Source organism: Thunnus maccoyii, chromosome 14, assembly GCF_910596095.1.
Source record: "Thunnus maccoyii chromosome 14, fThuMac1.1, whole genome shotgun sequence".
NCBI lineage: Eukaryota > Metazoa > Chordata > Actinopteri > Scombriformes > Scombridae > Thunnus > Thunnus maccoyii.
The window spans coordinates 20,483,118-20,501,813 of record NC_056546.1 but is presented as its reverse complement, the minus strand read 5'-3'; the positions used below and the strand labels follow the sequence as shown (position 1 = coordinate 20,501,813).

The window sequence follows — 18,696 nt, the reverse complement described above, 5'->3', positions numbered from 1 at the left end:
GCTGCTGCAGATTAGATCATTGCTCGTGTCTCCATGCCCTTTAAATCAAGAGGGATGGAAATGAGGAGAAGAATTAGAAAGAAGATTTAAGAGCACACGTAAAAGTGTCATAAACCATAATTACACTTTTTCTCAGCATGACAGGAAAAAAAAGAGTGTGTTTAGGGTAGTTTAAGGTCATGTGTGTGGGGATTGAGGGAGAAGAATTTGAGGAGTGTACAGTGTGAAACAATGGGAGGATGGTCCTGTCACTGGATTTGGGGAGCAGGAGCTCAAAGGGTCAAGGTGAGACAGATGTATGACAATATGACACATACAGATAAGAGTCGCCTATTAAAGGCAGACTTCCCCTCAGGATGAACCAGAAGAGCTCCACACACATACTAGCCTGATCCTGGATTATCTTTCGTCCAACATTGAGAAAACACAGGATGATGTTTCTTGGGGTTACCATTCTGCTGCAAGAGGCTCTTGCAGTTGCAGCTGTAGGTGAGTGTAACATTTCTCATGTTTACACCCAAAACAAGCTAAAATCTCATGTATTAAGATTATAATCACATTATTGTGGCGCACTCATCTGTTTATGGTGCTTTAAAAAAAACAACTACAGATTAAAGGACAAACCTGGTAACTTGATGACAAATACCATGAAAAGACCAAAACCAAAAATAAGTTAGTCTTTTCTAATACTTTCTGACTTTCCTACACTGTCTGTGGCACTTAACCCCAAGCAAATATGGGTAACAAATATATAGTTTCATTTTTAAAATGGGCTCAGGGATGAACTAAAACAGCTGGGCACTGTGGTTTTTAGCAAATGATTCCCAAGCCATGATAAATAATGCATTACTTAAGGACTATTTTCAGCTGTGGATTAATACAAATTTGGAGTATTTCATGGTAATGAAGGAACATGTCACCCAGTGTAACGATGTGACTCATCTATGTGGTTTTATTAGTTTTTGAACAAAGTGAGATTGTTCCTTTTATTTAATTTTCTCCATCAAACTTTAGCACAGGGGGTAAAATGCACAGCTGTTTCAGTGATGCCTTCTTCAGTGTGCAAATGATTCATTTTTGGACAACTATGGAGCTTGATGGCAAAGAGGAATAAACTGTATCAGGCTTTGGATACACAGATAATATTTGTCCTTTAACCAAAAATAGCAATTATGAAGAACAATAAGGTGGGATGCTGTTTATGGGGCAGCACTTCATCTTTACAGATAAGATGCTGGGGTCTGATCAGGTCAAGCATGTCTTCACGCACCCTTCATAGCAATATTATGTTATTCTAGCCCCATCTGGAAGATTTAACGCTCCTATTGGCATATATGTGTCAGCCAAGTCCTCTGCCTTGTCTGCACTGCATGACCTGGAACCCAGTTGGTCTGTTGTACATCTCCAAAACTGGTCATTTATACTGTCAGTAGACCCAGACCAAGGACTAATCTCTTTGCTTTTTGGAGCAGCAGGCAGTGACAAGATGGACTGTCCATTAGCAGATGGAGGAACTATCTTAGAAAATGTATGTGGTGACATGATTCACACCCATAAATTAATCCCAGCTCATACATTTTTTATCACAACTTCCAGGAACTTGAATGCAGTCAATACACTTCTCCAAACATAATTTGGAGTATGTGTTTGTGTGTTTTCATGTGTGCTTGTGAAAGCAGATATGAGAGAAGGATCACTTACTTCTCATCACTGTAAACCTCTAGTCAACCTCCATTAGATGCCACACAGAAAGCACTTTTCATTCAAGGTACGGGAAAGCATAAACATAGATATTTTATGTGGAGCAATCCAACTAAATGGAAAGCCTGCAGCACTGGTTGTAGAGGTGGTTGCTACTGCGGTGAAGTGTTACGCTCTGGTTGTCAGCTGCCATGTTTCCTGGCTCTGGTCTGTCACTGAAGATGTTTTACTGCTGAGCTGATCATCCTCCTGCTGTCTCTTCTTCTCCACTGATTCTCAGTGATTAACACCCACATTAACTCTCACTCATGCCTACTTTCCTCCCATCATCCCACGTGTCTTCTTCTTCTCCTTTTGTTTTACGCCTGCCTCTTAATTACTCTGTTAAGAGGGCATGAAAAAGGGAGAGACTATTGATTGTTTTTGCTGCACTTTGTTTACTCTGCTCATTCAGTTGTTGTCCTGATTTTACACAACTGGCTGCAGTGAAAAGAGTCACTGTCGATAGAGGTTCTTGTAAAGAGTCCTTTGTGGACAGCCTGTTGGCTTTTAGTAAAGTAGTGGTAACAAGTTTGCCCAAGTGACCAGAAGGGATGTACATGCAGTGTGGTCAAAGATATATTGCATTTGAACCTTTAGTAAAGTAACTACTGGCTTTATATTCACCAGTGAAAAATGGTTAGTTCACTCAAATTACAAAAAAAAAACCCAAACAAAACAAAACACATTTTCTCACTCACCTCTAGTCATACTGTATGTAGCCATGCAGAGTTTGCCTTGACCCCAATACAATGGATGTTAAATGGCTTTTTGTGGTGTTCACAGCAATGGAAAATTACATTTAAAAACCTTTCACAGAACTGTGAACTTTTGATTGAAACTACAGGACCAGTCAACAGTGTGGAGACACCATCCCACTCCCTTGAATGAGAAAGTGTGTCCAAACTTTTGACTGGTACTGTGCTTCATAGTGAAGAAATAGTTCCTATGTAAAGTATTTATGGCGCAGTCTCTGGATTATTCTTCGAATGCCGACTTTAGAGACATGACAGGAAATGAGTGGAGGGAGAGAAGGGATGGGTGTGAAAAAAACGTACCCAAACAGTTGCGGTTCATGGTTGGTACTCAGGTTACCAGGGCACAACTGTTTTGCTTTTTTTTTTTTAAATGTAATTTTCCAGTGTTGTGAGCACCACAAACAAAATTAATTTTTACCTTCATTGCTTTGCCCTGGAGGCAGAAATCTCAAACCTGGGAAAAAAGCAAAAGCAAAACTATCTGCATGGCTGGAAAAGAAGGAAATATTTTTCATAATTTGATTGAACTAAGCCTTTAAGATTCCATATTGTCCAGCCCAAACTCCCTCCTCTCTCATTCATCGTCCTTATCCTAAAACTTTTACATCATGATCATCCTAAACCAAACATGCACAAGTATGTCCAGTTCACCTTTGCCACCTCACCCTTCATGTCTCAGCCCTGGACCCCTGCTCTGCCTACATCAGCCTGAATGAACCTTGGAGGAACACTGATTACCATGTCAACCAGTCATCTGGTGTGCCCCTGTGCGACAGCCATGTGTCTGGAGAATGGTATCGCTTCACTGGCATGGCGGGTGATGCCATGCCCACCTTCTGCATCTCTGAGAATCACTGTGGCACCCATGCTCCCATCTGGCTCAACGGCAGCCACCCCCAGCCCCACGAAGGTATCATCACCCTGCCTGTGTGCGCCAGCTTCAATGACAACTGCTGCCAGTGGAACGCCAGTGTAGATGTGAAGGCCTGCACTGGGGGGTACTTTGTCTACCGCCTGCCCAGACCCTCAGTCTGCTTCCATGTTTACTGTGGCCGTGAGTGAGCATTCAGTGTATCCTGTAACTGATGTAACTTCTACTACATCATCTTCTGTTAATGTTGTGTTAATATGTTATTTGTGTGTTGCACAGATTTCTATGATATCTGTGATGAGATGGATTGCGTAGGTCCCAGATGTCCAGAGTCCGAGTGTCGCTGTGGGCCCGGAACTGTCCTGGGACCAGACAAACAAACATGCCTGGGTGAGACAGACACAGAGGAAGGAAGAGAGGGGACAGATAAGTTGTGCAGCAAGATAAGCAAGAAAATATGGAAGAGGGATAGGCTGTAAATGGTTTCTGAAAAACAATAACAAGAGAGATCAAGCAAACTGAATTTATATCATGTTCACCCACTGTTCTGACAAATCCATTCATATCCCAGTAAAGGTGCTAAAACTGTTTACATGCTCTTCTTATTTAAATATACATGTATTTTGACTTAATGATGAGAAATTAAACTCATAAATTCATTTTTCTTGGTCTTCAGAGATAGTTGACATACATGCAGTTTATGACTTACTGTAATCCTGAGTACTGAAAACAGGATATTTGTAATGTACAATTCCATGTCTTTACATGTATTACTAGTGCTACGTATTCTGAATGATAAGCTAGATCATAAAATAGGAAGGATGAGTGCAAAGCCTGATGAAGGAGGCAGCAAAAGAGATTGAAAGACTATCTTTTCTATTTGCTGAATCAACTCAAGGTGGAGGTATGTGTGTGTGTGTGTGTGTGTGTATGTGGTACACTGGACGGTTCACCTAATGATGGGTGACAGGCATGCATTGGGAACCTAGCCGGCTTGAAAACTGCCGTTATCTCATTATTCACCCATCAACCAAATCTGCCTTCCCCTGTCTCAGAAATGACTTCTTCATTTCTTCATCGCACCCCATCCCTCTCTTTCCTCACTCTCTTGCACTCTCACTTCTGTCCCTCCTTTTATTTCATCCATCATTATTTCTTTAACAGTGTTCTCAGCATTATAAACCTAGTTTTGAAGTCTTTTAAAGTCAATTTATCATCCTACCCCCAGGACCACTAAGTGAATTGCCTTGAGGTGATAAATTCCACCCATCTGGTACTAAGTCGATTAAAACAAGACTCATCTGATTATTTAATCTAACCCAGGTGTGATGTGTGTCCTATGTTCAGATGTGAATGAGTGTGAGAAGGGCAACGGCGGCTGTGCAGAGGTGTGTGTGAACACCAAAGGCTCCAGGCGTTGTGAGTGTGGGCCAGGGCGAGTGCCGGATGAGGATGGACACAACTGCAGAGGTACATCCATATGCTGATGTTTATAGGGCACACCAGTCAGTGTTGTACAGAGATAATTACACCAGGGAACCACACAGTTGGCTTCATTTCTCCTTCTTGCCTCCTGCAGAGACAGCAGGCTGTCATGTTAACAATGGAGGCTGCAGCCATGGCTGCTCCTCGCTGCTGGACTCCTATCGGTGCCACTGTCCCAGAGGGCTGGAGCTGGGAGACGATAAACGCACATGTCAGGGTGTGTATGAGTGTGTGCATGTGAGTGAAAGGATACTGTAGTTAGATAATCAATCAACTGACATGCGTGTACGGTTACATTTATCTGAAAACATACAGTAGTGACTAGACGCTATAACTGATTTTTTATAAAAAACAACATTTCAGTAAAGGGTTATTAATATGCCAAGCAGGTTCTTTAATCATATTAGCTGTGGATAACATGATTGGACAATACTATTTTTCATATTACAATAATTTCTGTTGGTAAAAAGGAGAAAATCCTGGTGAAGAACGGTGCAGTGTAGCCTATATGTTTTCATCCCATTTGTCTCTGCAACTAATCAACCAATCTATAGATTTTTTTTGTAATTCATAGATTGTTACTCTAGCACAGTACAGGAAATTGTTAAAAAATACCCATGTAAATTTCCCAGAGCCAAAGGTGACATCCTCAAATTGCTTGTTTTTTTCCAAGAAATGGATCAAACCCTGAAAATATTCAATTTTCAATGTCAGAGATAAGAAAAAAGCTGCTAATGCTCTCGTGTAAGAAGCTGGAACTATTGAATGTTTGCTTGATAAATATGTGAAACCATGAAATTATCTTTTTTTTTCTGTTATTTAAATAATTACCTCTAATGCTACCACCAGGGGGATGCCAAAGTCAAAAATATCTTTCAGCTGAAATTTTTATCTTATTCTCCTTTCAACAAAACATGTGTCTTGCCACAGTATCTAGTTTTTATGGCTTTTTATATACACAGCCTACAGACAGATTGTATAGTATGTTTTTATCTACAGTACCAGTCAAAAGTTTGGACACACCATCCAATTCCCTTGAAATGAGAAAGTATGTCCAAACTTTTAACTGGTACTGGATGTCAAGCGGATGTTTTTTATGCTATTCTTTGTTGTTGTGTTCATATGCTGTTTCATGACATGTGACATATGTAAATGTCTTCCCCCCTGTCCTGCAGTGCCGGTCCAGTGTGATCCCAGCTCTATTACAGTGTCAGTTCCTAAGGACCTTGTAGGAGGATTGGAGCTTTTCCTGTCAAACTCCTCTTGTCGTGGCGTCTCCAACGGCACACACATCAATCTCAGCTTCAGCCTCAAGACTTGCGGCACTGTGGTGGAGGTCAGAGGCACTGACTGGAATTTCTTAGATTTAATGTGTACAGGGTTTAGTCTCTATGGTTAGGGCTTGGAGAAATATCTGATTTTCTGCCTTAAAAGCGGGTTAAGGTTGACACTGACTGAAAAAGCCATTTAAGTAAGGTAAACTGAATGTTGACCCCCCAGGTGACTGACGACAAGATTGTGGGGACCAACCTGGTGACGGGCCTTCCCAGGAGCAGCCCGGGCAGCAGCAGGGACCTGATTGTCCGCACCAGCAAGTTAGTGCTTCCAGTTACCTGTGAGTTCCCCAGAGAATACCATGTATCAGATGAATATCAGGCAAGTCAGCGCAGCTCAGCCCTGGAGCTGGCAGGCCACAGTGAGGGAGTCTTCCCCTTCTCCCTGGAGCTGTTCAAGAATGCGGAATTCTCCGAGCCCTACCGCACACCACCACAGCTGCGTCTGCACGACTCCCTGTTCTTCGGAGTGGAGCCCAAAGAGCGAGTGGAGGGCCTCTCTGCGCTAGTAGAGAGCTGCTTCGCTACACCAGGACCCAAAGTTGACCAGGCCCTGAAGTATTACCTCATCAAAGACGGGTGAATACTATGAAAGTTGCTATTTGACATAACTCAATTATTGCAGAAGCCTAAGATAAACAGCAGTGCTGGAGCACTATGTTCATGACTTCAATAAAAAATGAATAAGTTTCTGTTTTGCTACACTCTATTGGTATTGGTTAGTTTATAAAGTAATACAGGTTCATGACAGCTTTTACATTTGCAGGTGTCAGGTAAGTCTTCCAAGACAAAAATCCTCTGCTACACAGGAAGTGATATGTTTTATGTTACTGAAAATGACAGGCTTGTTTATAGTGTTTTAAAGATTTCAACCACCGTGGCTGAATAAAAAGAAAAAGTGGTATCAACAAAACAATACACTATATCAACAGGAAACCCAAAGATGATACACAGTAGTAAGGAGTGGTGCAAACAGCAATGTCTAGTTAGCACCAAAAAAAGAAAAAAAAAAAAAAAAAATTAAACAAAATCATATGCAAGATTCATCAGAACACACATAATCATTTCACCCAGATAACACCCCCCCCGCCCCCCCTCAAAAACAAAACACATCTTCTCAAATACTGTACTTGTAGTAGTATCGAGCCATGCAAATAATTTTGGTTTTATTTGCCCAAATTTAATTGGGCAATCCCTCCTTGGATTTCTGCCTTCACCCCTTGGCCACAATGGTGGTAGCTGGAATTGTGTTTGTGGTGCTCACAGCAATGACAGTGACATTTTTTAAAAAAGAAACAAGGCAGCAATGTATTCTTTCCAGAGTCAGTAGCTCTGTTACTCTGGATAAGTCAGAGAACATGCTGCCATCAGTTTTCATAAGGGCTGTGTCTTCAGTTGAAAGTCACCCCAATAAAAACTGTTGACAGTGAGACCGTGGAAATTGTTTCTGGAGACACATGTTGCTGTCAAATTCTTAAATATAATTTTTGAACGCTGTGAGCACTACAGATGAAATTCAATTTCCTCTGCTGCACCGGAGCAAAGGAAGAAATCTGAAAGGAAGATACATGAGTAAATAAAAACAAAATTGCATGGTATCTGCATAATGGATAGCACTAGATGTAAGTAAGAAAGATACTTTTTATTTGTAATTTGGGTGAATTAAATGAATCCTGAATGATGAAAACAGATGCAGAATTCTGTCTTATTTACACCAAAAAGGCATTTGTACCAACATTTAGGCTTTGTGGGAACACAGCAGCCTGTGTTCCCACAAAGCCTCTGCATCAGCCGCTTGACAGTTACAGGACAGGAACTCTCCACTTCTTCAAGGAAATGTCAAACGAAAAATGCCACTAGCGTCACAATCTGACGAATGTGGAAAGAAAAAAAGAATTTTTAGGGGCCGAAACGAAATCAAAATACAGAACAGCCTTATTATCTGGGGAACACTCACCTTTGGCAAAACATTTCTCTGTTGAATTCAGAGTGAGTTTTCCTCCTGTTGCTATACAGACACCAGCAGAGCAGGGCTATAATCTGCTTTCACAATTTCCTATTAAATATACAACACTTTTAGGGCCTCGGGGTAGCTAACCTTGATGAAGTAGCTTGTTAGAAATATATATGAATCAGTGAGTACTGAGTTAAGATATCAGCTGTATGTCTAACTCTATTTTGGCCTCTTATCCAGGTGTATCTCTGATGAAACAGTGACACAGTATTCCTCAAAGGACCAGCTCTCTAAGCACTACCAGGTCCCTGTCTTCAAGTTCATTGGCAAGGACAACCGAGTGAGTAAAAGAAGCATGCTGGGAGCCAGCTGGCGAGTGTGTGTGGACTTAAGTCTGGATTGCAGTTAACTGTTTAGACTGCATTCATTGACAGGATACACTGACCATCTGAAATAGCAGAGTGCTTACATTGTGATGGTGATGTTAATCTCTTTTCCGCATAAAACCAGCATGTCTTCTCTGTTTACAGCAAGTCTTCCTCCACTGTCAGGTGTTAGTATGCGGGGCAGGAGACTCTCGCTGCGCTCAGCGTTGCCGGGGACGTGTTCGCCGGGAGGTTTGGACTGGTGGATCTCAGGAGCAGCACACACTGAGTGGAGGCCCCATCTTCATCATGCCTGAGCCATGACGCTAGCATAAAACCATTGACACAAACAGCCGGAAAAACACAAGAACAAAAGGAGTACAAAAACTACATTTAGATGAAAGCAGATTAACTGTTTCAGTTTATTTGGTATTTAATACACCAAACATAGGTTTAGATACACAGAGCAGTCCACATTGCTCTCTTTGAAATTCCCACATATATACATACACATGCAGAAGTACAGTATATACACAAGTTCCAGTGTCAGTCACAGTGCTGTGGATCACATGAATTCTGGTTAGTACATCTAAGTCTGTGCATCTCTGCCACTCTGCCTGGCAGCACAATTTACCGACATTAAATTGAATGACACTTCTATTAGAAATCATTTGGAGGGGCCACAGTTCATTTGTAACAACATGATGCTGCATGAGGAATGTTTTTCTAGGTCATAGGCATTTCTCAGGCTTGATTAGGGTTCTCAGCTTAGAGATTTACAGTAGTGGATTTATGAAAATGGTTTATATTTTACAACACCACTGACTTGAAAAATACACGTGGAACATCCATAGATGCATTCTGACTCATTCCCTCAGTTTAATAGATGGCTGTGGAGCACGTCACACATTCCGGTGTAAGAGATATCAGTGAGCCATGTCTGGGAATTATTCATCCACTTCATCACTCTGACAATTAATCTGCAATTATTCATGTCAGTTAAAATGCAATTAGTCATGCATTTATTCATAAAAAAATAACAAATAAGTGGCAAATAACTTACATCAAACATTAACATGTTAACATCTGTATTAGGCATTACATTTACATGACACTGGCTTATGTTTTGTGCAGACTAGCCTGATAAATGTTAAACAGCAGCATGCAAGGAGCCATGTGAGCCGTAGCAATTATCCTGTGTCTTTCTATCAAGAGGAAATTAATCCAACTACAATATCCTTCCCATCAGGCACTTTGTTTGGAGTCATCAAAGTAATTTATGGTAATGGAGTCATATGCCTAAAAATGGCCTAAAATGAAATGGAGTATGGAGAGTATAATATGCATGAGCAGCTAATTAAGATTCTGAAAGTCATATTCAGACACCTCATATTTGTTAGTGCTGCCTATGAATAAACTGTTCTTATGCATCTGTCTTTTCTAACTCCCGGGCTCTGAATCTTGAGAGGGCTCATGTTAAGTATTTCCTCTTTAAAACCCAACTATAAATATACAGTATAATCTGTGGAAATACCCTTGACTCTGTTATTTTTCTTGTGTCCAGGAATTATCTATGGTGTTCTGTGTCACAGTTCGTCCTTCTCCTCTTCCTCACAGACACACGCTGCCCTCTGGCTGTTCATGTAAGGTCTACAACCAAGAGTCCCCACGGTGTTGTATACTGCATCTGCCATCGACTCACAGGCTGAGAAGAGAAGGCAGAAATAATGGGAGAGTTTATTCATTTGTTTAAACATTAGTAATAATAACGAGTATATATGTTCCACGGCCAAGCAAAGGGGAGAAGTTCTGTAAATGTCTCACCTTGTACCTTCGACACAAAGCCCAGACTCTTCTTAAGGTCAGAGCAGATGCCATGCAGACATGAGCGTAACCTGGAGTCACAGTTGTTCTTGCTTGTGCCACAAGTGTCATAGCACACATCAAGCTCGTTACAGCACTTTGTCATAGCAGGGATCCCCAAGTCAAACTGTGAAAAGAAAGCACTGTCTTGTGTCAGCAGTGTTATTCACATAACCAAGTGTTTCTAGCTAATATGGTTGTGGTTATCTCCATTATATAAGCTTAATAACGTGGTTCTGAGCCGTTGGTGCTAGGAAGAGGCCACCTACAGCGGCATTCACCTGGAATCCCACCAGAGAGGTGCTGCAGCCATTGGGCTCTGGAAGCTGGTAGCCAGGACGAGGTTGAGGAAGTTTTCCTAAAGAAATACAGAAAAGATGCATTTTGTTTTGTATCTCAATTGGAGATTCGCTGAAGTCATCAAACTGATGTCATCACACTGAGTATCTATCTGTGTTCTTGGGTGTGTGTCACTTCGCAGATAAGATGTAACTTGTGTTTGAGAACGTCCGCATTGATTGTGTAACTGGGTACATCTACCTTCCAGACTGATAACCAGAATGTATTCAGGTTTCAGTATCAGCAGCCTGAGGGCCACACACATTATCTGGGATTAAGAAATAAGTATAGTAGCTGATAGCAGTGAAGCTTACAAACTGACGGCAATTGATCACATTTAGAGAGTTAAAGTGTGCCTATAGAAAATAAATATGTGGTAACAAAAGGAATATTGAATGCAGACAACATAATAATCATGTGAAAACCTACCATGGAATAGAAACGTTTGGCTCCCTGATAACAGCTATAGTGTATAACATTCTGTATAACATAACAGCAGTTTAGTCTTACCATATCTGCAGCGGTACTCACAGACACCATTGCGTCCCCCCACCAGCTCCACCAAAGAGTCAAAGTATCCGTGCACACTCTGGAAACCATTTCTAATTGAGTTCATACCCCAACTGTTACTATCTTCGTGTGCCAAGGGTCTGTTCAGGGACTGGTCGGTCTGGACTGGCCTGATCTCATTCAACTCCTCCTCAGATGGTTGCTGCTGGACGGGGGCTTCCATAGCAGGGGTATCTCCAGCTGGCCTATCACTGTCTTTCTCTGGCTCTTTAGCTGTAGTATCATCTGCGACAGGGACATCCACTTCAGGTTTGTCAGCTGCTGGGTTATCCACTGCAGGTATTTTAGCTTCCTTAGTTTCAGGTGAATCACCTACTTTAGCATCTGCAGCAGCTACAACTTCTTGCTCAGAGGCAGCTGCTACAACACCATCAGTAATTTGTGGGTCCACAGCAGCAGCCTCTTCCTCCTGTGCCGGAGTCTGATAGTGGCCTAAAGTGGCACACATGCCCGAGGACATGCAGAGGAGGAGCAGGACCACAGTCCGAAGCAGCATGGTGTTAGGTTTGCGACAGTCCGAGCAGAGGAGACGAGGTGTTGTTAACAGGGTGAGAAGAGCTTTGACAGTGAAAGACAAAAACACACTCTGCTCATACTGGCTCTGTCACCCAGAGAGCGGACTTTGACCTCTGATTAGGCTCTAGCAGACAGCAAGGCACTCTCTCGTGTTAGGGGCAAAGGTCACTCCATATCAATCTAAAGAGAGCTTCTATAATTACTCTAATCTTTTCATTCTCTGTGATGCTTGAACACATCAAATGTTTAATTTCATCACTTTTATCCACAAAGGTATAATTGTATTTTTATGACTCAGAAATCACATGGAGCTGGAGCCTAAAGGAAAACCCTCTTCGTATTCACTTTAACACTCAGCACAGCTAATTCTGGCATTTCAGGCTGTGACCTTTATCAAGACATTATGAACTTCAAAGGATCTTCACTGTATTTTGATAAAGGTCACAGACCGACACTTTAGTACTGAATAAGTACAGAGACAAACAGAACATTATTTTATTTATTTGGCACGAGGTGGTGGGGTGGACCTTTCAAAGCGAAACATCTACCATGAATATTATAAGATATATCTTTTTAAGTGCAATGTCATGGGTAACAAAGTGCTGCCCATAAATTAACACAAAATTATGTAAATAACATGAAATATATCTAATTAAACAGCCAGCAAGGGAAGCTCAAACTTGCTCCAGTGAGTCTCTATGCAGCTAACTGTATGTACTACACAGACCACTTTTCTCATATGTCAATGCTGCCCTCTGGTGTTTGAAAATCAAATGTATTTTTAATCCTTTTCAACGTCACAGCAGGGGACTTTTACTGATAAACTGCACAACAAAGGTTTTTCTCTTCCTGTTCTCTATTTAGTCTGTACAAACAAATACTTACAATTATCTCATGTAGTCAGAACTGAGATATCCTGGCTTTTTTCTGGTTTGAAACGGTTCTTTTTTCCATTCATGACCACTGGAGTAGTTCTAGACTGTACATGGATAAGACATCACAAATTATTTATTTCTCCCTTAAGATGGTACTGTAGTTGCTCATATTAACAAATACTAATTGGAAAGCCCCGAGCCACTGGAACACCAGATGTGAAGTGTCAGATTCACTGCTGTTTTTTTTTTTTTTATAACTGCTGGATGACTGTAAACCGTGAAGCATTCTCTCTAATGAAACACCAGATGCACATGTGATCGCTGCACCTTGAAGCACTTTCATAATTTAAGGCTTGAGAATGTTAATTTCTGTGCAGCAAAAGGAAATGTTGAAAGATAAATACAGTATAGTAAATACATTTAGTCAACTATTGTACTACTTTTACGCAAGTATTTCCATTTTATGCTACTTTATCTTGTATTCCACTACATTTAAAAGGGGAGTATTGTAATTTTTACTCTGTTACATTTATTTGACAGCTATACTTTCTGTTTACTTTGTAGATTACACTTCAGTATACAAAGTAGTTAAAGCTCCACCTTGACCAGCTACAACATTAGAGTGACACGTGCATGTTAATGCAGTAAAAATAACCCAATAATAAAATATTACAGAATAAAACTCCCAAAGGGGCCAGTCGCATAGTAAGTACTTTAACTTTTGATCCTAAAGGACATTTTACTGTTAATATTTCTGTACTTTTGCTTTGGTAAAACTTTAAATGTAGGACCTTTATTGGTAACAGAGTATTTTTACATTGTGCTATTGCTACTTTTACTTACTACTGAATACTCCTGAATCCACCACAGACTGACAATGGCCAGTAGAGAAGATTTCTAGCTTTGATATGTAGTGTTATTTCTGGTACTGAGATTGGTAAAATTTTAATTTGCTAGTTTTGTGTGTGTGTGTGTGTGTGAGATTAATTTCATAATTAAGTTGCATGAGGGTTGTCAAAGATGAATACTCCATTCAATGAGATGATCCTCTGGTTTACTATCACTCTGTTTGTAGATCACACTGTATTTCGTCCCACAACATCCTGGTAATAAACAGAGGAAAGTAGTACTAGAGTAAGACACAGTCACATAGCTCCTAGTCAATTGTGACATGTAAGTGCAATATTACATGTACCGTCTTATGGCCTTGCGTGCTTTCTCTCTGCTCAGTGCCGTGTTGATATTGTTTTCCAGATCCTTGAAGGAAAAACACAGAGTTAAAAATATGACGTAACGGGACGTGCATTCATTATCTGCAATACTTAAAATGAAAATGATGATATGGAAGGAAAAAGGTCAAACTCCCTTGCCTTGTTGGTGGTTTTGAGACGGTCATTTGAGGCTATCAGTCTCATTATCTCGGTCTGTAAGCAAACAGAGAAAATAAAAACTGCAGCCATATGCATTCTTAGCAATTCTGAAAGAAAAGGATTCTCAATGTTATTTTAAAAATCAAGCTGTACAATTCATCAGTTTGTGTAAGACAGGGTTACTGTAAGTGGCGGGAGATAAGCGGACAGTTTATCCCCCGGCACCTTTAGGTCTTTGATGCATCTCTCTGTGACCGTGGTTGTGACAGTGGATACCATCTTGTTAATCTCCTCTTCCAGCAGTTGGACTTCCTTCCACACATTCAACACCTGAAGCCTCTTGGATTGGACACTGTTAGTGCAGCCGTTGGCAGTCTCACTGTCCTGCAACCCTGAGAGAGTATCTGTATCTGTCCAAAACGGAGCACAGTCAAGCATGAAAGCACTGTAGTGACTAACGATGTATTTTGAACTTGTACATACACACCCCTGCGGGCGTTATAAAGTCACAGCTGACTCAGTGATACTACAAAGCTCTCTTTATGCCTGTCAAAGTGATTATTTGTTCAGTTTGTCCACATCACAGACATATAAGACACAAGACATAAAAGTTAGCATGTGCTATTGCCCTACAGGGGGATATACAACAAAATACTTAGATGTGGTTTACCAATGATTAAATATACCAGTGTAGTCTTGAGACTTACTCTGCACGTCTTTGTCCTCTGGGTGTGTGATGGCTGGAACATTTTGTAATTCATTTCGGGCTCTGAGGTTAAAAAAGAACACAAGACAAACAAACTGATGCTATAATAAAAATGAACTTGTTTTAGGTAGACAGACTCTTGCAGTACCGTTTGTTCTCCTCTAGAGCTCTTCTGGCCTCCTGCTCCAACCTGCAGACCTCTTTTTCAGCGTCTTCCAACTCTACTTTGCCATTGCCAAGATCTTCAAGTGAAGTATTCAGCCGCTATTCAGTAACATGACAACAACGAAGAGCATATTAAGACATACCTTGTTTGGCCATGAGAGTAGGAGATGCCTAAGACAAAAGATGCCTTTCTGTGATTACCGCAGAACTAGTTGAGGCTCTTGGTGGAAAGTTTAAACGTCTGTAACATGCAGCTTTTTGAGCACTGTGACATACTCAAATACAACAAATTCTGTGAGCTAGGTCAAGAATCAAGTGTTCCTTTGATCCTTTGAACTGTGACAGAATTATAAATGCAGTTTTGTTAAATTTGAATAATAATGACTGAATTTAAAAAATCAACAGACTCTATTTGGTGGCTTTCATTCTTACCCAACATGAAAAACTGTTTCCTCAGACTTTGAAAGTGCATGAGCAAGAAAATCAATAGGAGTAAATATGCAGCTATCATGTTACGTTTGCTGTCAATGAACTGACATCCAAATCAAATAATATGAAAAGAAATAAGGCCTGAAAGTCACATCCATGTCCCACATCTTATTAATAGTATTATTTAGCTTACTCTACATCTATATTGAACGCAGGTAGGCTGTGTGCTTTACCATGTCATGGCATGAAGGTTGGGAAGCCATCATGTGATTGATATACAAATCATATTCTGTCTGGAAGAAAGAGAGAAATAAAGAAAAAAAAGAAAGAAAGCATTATTTCAGTCTATTTATTCAGTGGCGTTTATAGTTTCTTTGTTAACAACTCTGTAAATGAAATCAAAACTTGACTGAAATTTAGGAAAAATTATGAATGTCAATTTGCTGCACACAAGCTTCTCATGAATTGATTTTTAGAAGAAAACAATCTAAACATTCACTAGAAACTGTACACATTTATCTCCAACATGGCTGCCACATATTGTATGTGAAATATATTGAAAAATAAGAAAGTTAAGATTTTAGCCACTGTTGTATACAGTATACATATTGTATTTGTGTCAAATAATTACACAATCTCACCGGCACAATCATGTAAAAATCAGTCTACTCGTTAAAACAATGAATGTTAACCAGTGATCAATTTAATTCAAATTTAGATAATGTGCAAAATGCACCAACACTACTAATGCAATGCAAAATTATGATTTAAAAAGTGAAACATACAAATATACATTTTTATTGACTGTGTGAGCAAAGTTATTGCTTGCAAAAGAGAAACTTGCATGACCCTGAGGCATTTCGTATGAATGAGCAGTATTGGAGCCATTGCCCTCTGACGACCTGCTCCCTGACGCATCATGACCAGGTTCCAGTTGATGCTCTACTTCCGCCCACTACACCAGGGACTCACTCTCTCTTGGCTCTAAGACGTCTGACGGCACATGCTAAAAATGTGCTAGTGGGTACAGAGGAAATGGAAAAACCTTAATTTCCCTCAGGATGCGTCCAAATACTGGCGAGCCTTCACATACATCATCAAAGACGTCACTGAACACCGCAAGGCGGTCTCTGTTGGGCCAGCTCTGCACTGACAGCTTCCTCAGCTCCTGAGTATGACAGGAACACACACATACATACTGTACATACACACAACCCTAGCAAGTGAACATGTGCGTGAGAGTCTGTGCATATGGTTATACATGCACCTTCTGCAAGAATCTTGAGAAGGCGTTTCAGAATTGCCATCTCATCTCAAATGGTAAAATTTGACATACTATAAGTCTGAAAATTCAAATAAGTGCAATTAAACAAACTAGTTGAATGATCTCTATGGCTTGTGTGACCTTTCTCACCTTTTGTAGTTTTCTCTCATGCATTTCAGCAACATTTATTCCTCCCATACTGTTGCAATCCCGGAGGTCCTGCTTGGCTACGACCTGCCTGCCAATCCGTGGTTTCGTCTTCAGCTGGTCTTCCCTATTCAGGCCTAACTGGTCAGTATGGCTGGAGCAAAAAGGCTGCTTCCCCTCCTGATCATATGAGGAGTTTGACTTTTTCTGGGAAAGGGCTCTCAGATTAACTGGCAAAGAATTTGAAGAACAATGAACTATCTTAGGTAGACTTATATCTTCTTTTCTGTCAGCATGTGATGAGTGATCAGTAGCCAGATCTTGTCTAGACCCCGAGACTTCAGACTCTACCAAAGCTGTGCCAGTGGTGAACTCAGAGGGAGAATCTTTCATGTCTTTCTTCTTTACATAGGCCAGTGCCTTTGTCCGTCTCTGCTGGAGTGTCAGGGGGTTTGGGGTTTCTTCTTGGCTTTGAGACATCCTCCAGAAAGACTGCTTTGTCTCATTGTGAGGCTGACTCTGGTTCAGGCTGCGGGGCCCCAGATGACCCGAGGAGTAGGCCAGGATATCAGCCTTCTGACCAGCTTCGGCAGCCAGCAGCAGTCTGTGGATGTCGCTCCCAAAGCATCTAGGTTTTGGCTTACAGATGCTGGACATGGCTATGAAGGCACAAAACAGACTATTTAACTTGCTTGCAAAAAGCATAATTGATAATTCCAAGTACAAGACATATGCAGCGGAGTTAAAATCATATGATGTTCCAGTAAACTAAATTCAGCCAAAAGTGAAACACAATTCATGTGAATATTTTACTCATAGCATCAAATGCAAAAAAAACTGGGCTTCAAGGTACCTTGCTTAGCTGTATTAAAGACACGAAATAGCTAAATAACAATGAACTCAGTAATGTTGAGTATCTGAATGAGACGTTCTGTCTGTCAAATTCACACACAAATGTGGTAAAAGTATCATTTAACTTTGTAAACTCAGACAGTGCAGAAACAAATCAAAGTGCGTTTCAACAAACTTAAGCTAATCCTGAAGTACCTAGCAAAGTGTCAACAGTGCTTAGCTTTTTGATGTTACATTAACGTTACTTGTAATAGCTTAATACGTGTTTTTAATACATGTATAGTGCCAATATGCATTTGAAGCATGTGAAAAAACAAGATAGACATAGAGAAACCAGAAACAGAAACCTCACTGGTTACCTAAGTACTTTTGTGCGAAATCACGACAAAAACCAAACTTTCTTCATGGCCACAACAGTCTGTTCATTACCCGGTTGCCAAGGAGACCGAAGCGCGTAATGCTTGCGTTGCGTTCACTGTCCTGGTAATAATCGTACACATGGGCTTTGAGGGGTTACATCTTGTTTGTACCTGATGAGGGAAATGAGTAAAGTGAAAGCCTATAGTGTACTGCAGTCAGTACCCGACCAAGAAAACTAAGGTAGATTTACGTAGGTTTAAGTTCATGTTTTATAGAAAGCCAAGCATTAAAATGACATACATGAAATATTCAAGAATATGCCTGCTGAGCTCCCAGCTATGTCACAATACAACAGATGTGTCCTATTTATGAAATGATTCCCTTAATGAAAATAACTTCTCAGTTGACAGAATTCAATAAATTGCAAAAATTGGAGTTAGAGATACTTCTCAGGTAGGCTGCATGTACAAAAATAGACATCAAAAAAAGAAAATTGTTTGTATTACCTATCCATCAGGGCAGAGAAGATGGGTGGGTGACGGCAGGTAGGAGTTCAGGCAGCTGACCCTGTGTAAAATGAACATCAGTGTTTTAATTCATTCAGTGATTCATTGCAGAGCAGGAATGGATTGAAATGTCAGGAGGCCACAAGCATAACCCTATTTCACTCAGTTTTGTACCTTATCCACTACCTTCAAGTTGAGATTACACATTTAAGAACTGATGTTTCATG

At 40.6% G+C, this 18,696-nt stretch overlaps 3 protein-coding genes across 4 annotated transcripts; 1 reads left to right on the top strand and 2 right to left on the bottom strand.

The window, feature by feature from the left end:
• The first annotated feature begins 409 nt into the window (after positions 1-409).
• On the top strand, positions 410-10,040 carry oit3 (oncoprotein induced transcript 3). The gene is made up of 9 exons (XM_042433739.1): positions 410-489; positions 3,178-3,552; positions 3,649-3,759; positions 4,717-4,839; positions 4,949-5,071; positions 6,030-6,190; positions 6,355-6,767; positions 8,383-8,482; positions 8,673-10,040. The coding sequence occupies exons 1-9, from the start codon at positions 432-434 to the stop codon at positions 8,829-8,831; spliced, it is 1,623 nt and encodes a 540-aa protein (XP_042289673.1). The 5' UTR covers positions 410-431; the 3' UTR covers positions 8,832-10,040.
• On the bottom strand, positions 8,900-12,769 carry pla2g12b (phospholipase A2, group XIIB). 2 transcript variants are annotated; one of them, XM_042433754.1, is made up of 5 exons: positions 12,681-12,769; positions 11,220-11,837; positions 10,640-10,728; positions 10,332-10,497; positions 8,900-10,212 (listed from the first exon to the last, which is right to left on the bottom strand). In XM_042433754.1, exons 2-5 carry the CDS (start codon positions 11,773-11,775, stop codon positions 10,094-10,096), a joined length of 930 nt encoding a protein of 309 aa, XP_042289688.1. In that variant the 5' UTR covers positions 11,776-11,837; positions 12,681-12,769; the 3' UTR covers positions 8,900-10,093. The 2 variants fall into 2 exon arrangements, with proteins under 2 accessions (XP_042289688.1, XP_042289689.1); XM_042433755.1 differs by having other exon boundaries at positions 10,652-10,728.
• Positions 12,281-18,067, bottom strand: LOC121911855 (uncharacterized protein C6orf118-like). The gene is made up of 10 exons (XM_042433747.1): positions 17,963-18,067; positions 16,755-17,410; positions 16,386-16,508; positions 15,574-15,633; positions 14,895-15,010; positions 14,748-14,809; positions 14,266-14,450; positions 14,041-14,094; positions 13,866-13,927; positions 12,281-13,773 (listed from the first exon to the last, which is right to left on the bottom strand). The coding sequence occupies exons 2-10, from the start codon at positions 17,406-17,408 to the stop codon at positions 13,731-13,733; spliced, it is 1,359 nt and encodes a 452-aa protein (XP_042289681.1). The 5' UTR covers positions 17,409-17,410; positions 17,963-18,067; the 3' UTR covers positions 12,281-13,730.
• Positions 18,068-18,696: the final 629 nt, after the last annotated feature.

Coding starts and splice junctions, on each gene's coding strand:
- LOC121911855 (XM_042433747.1), bottom strand. CDS start 17,408: ATGTCCAGCATCTGTAAGCCAAAACCTAGATGCTTTGGGAGCGACATC. Junction 16,509..16,754: donor ATGAGAGAAAACTACAAAAG/GTGAGAAAGGTC, acceptor TGTCATACTCAG/GAGCTGAGGAAGCTGTCAGT. Junction 15,011..15,573: donor AACCTTCATGCCATGACATG/GTAAAGCACACA, acceptor GTTACTGAATAG/CGGCTGAATACTTCACTTGA.
- pla2g12b (XM_042433754.1), bottom strand. CDS start 11,775: ATGCTGCTTCGGACTGTGGTCCTGCTCCTCCTCTGCATGTCCTCGGGC. Junction 10,729..11,219: donor TGAGTACCGCTGCAGATATG/GTAAGACTAAAC, acceptor GTATTTCTTTAG/GAAAACTTCCTCAACCTCGT. Junction 10,498..10,639: donor GATTCCAGGTGAATGCCGCT/GTAGGTGGCCTC, acceptor TTCTTTTCACAG/TTTGACTTGGGGATCCCTGC.
- oit3 (XM_042433739.1), top strand. CDS start 432: ATGATGTTTCTTGGGGTTACCATTCTGCTGCAAGAGGCTCTTGCAGTT. Junction 5,072..6,029: donor CGATAAACGCACATGTCAGG/GTGTGTATGAGT, acceptor CCTGTCCTGCAG/TGCCGGTCCAGTGTGATCCC. Junction 6,191..6,354: donor CTTGCGGCACTGTGGTGGAG/GTCAGAGGCACT, acceptor TTGACCCCCCAG/GTGACTGACGACAAGATTGT.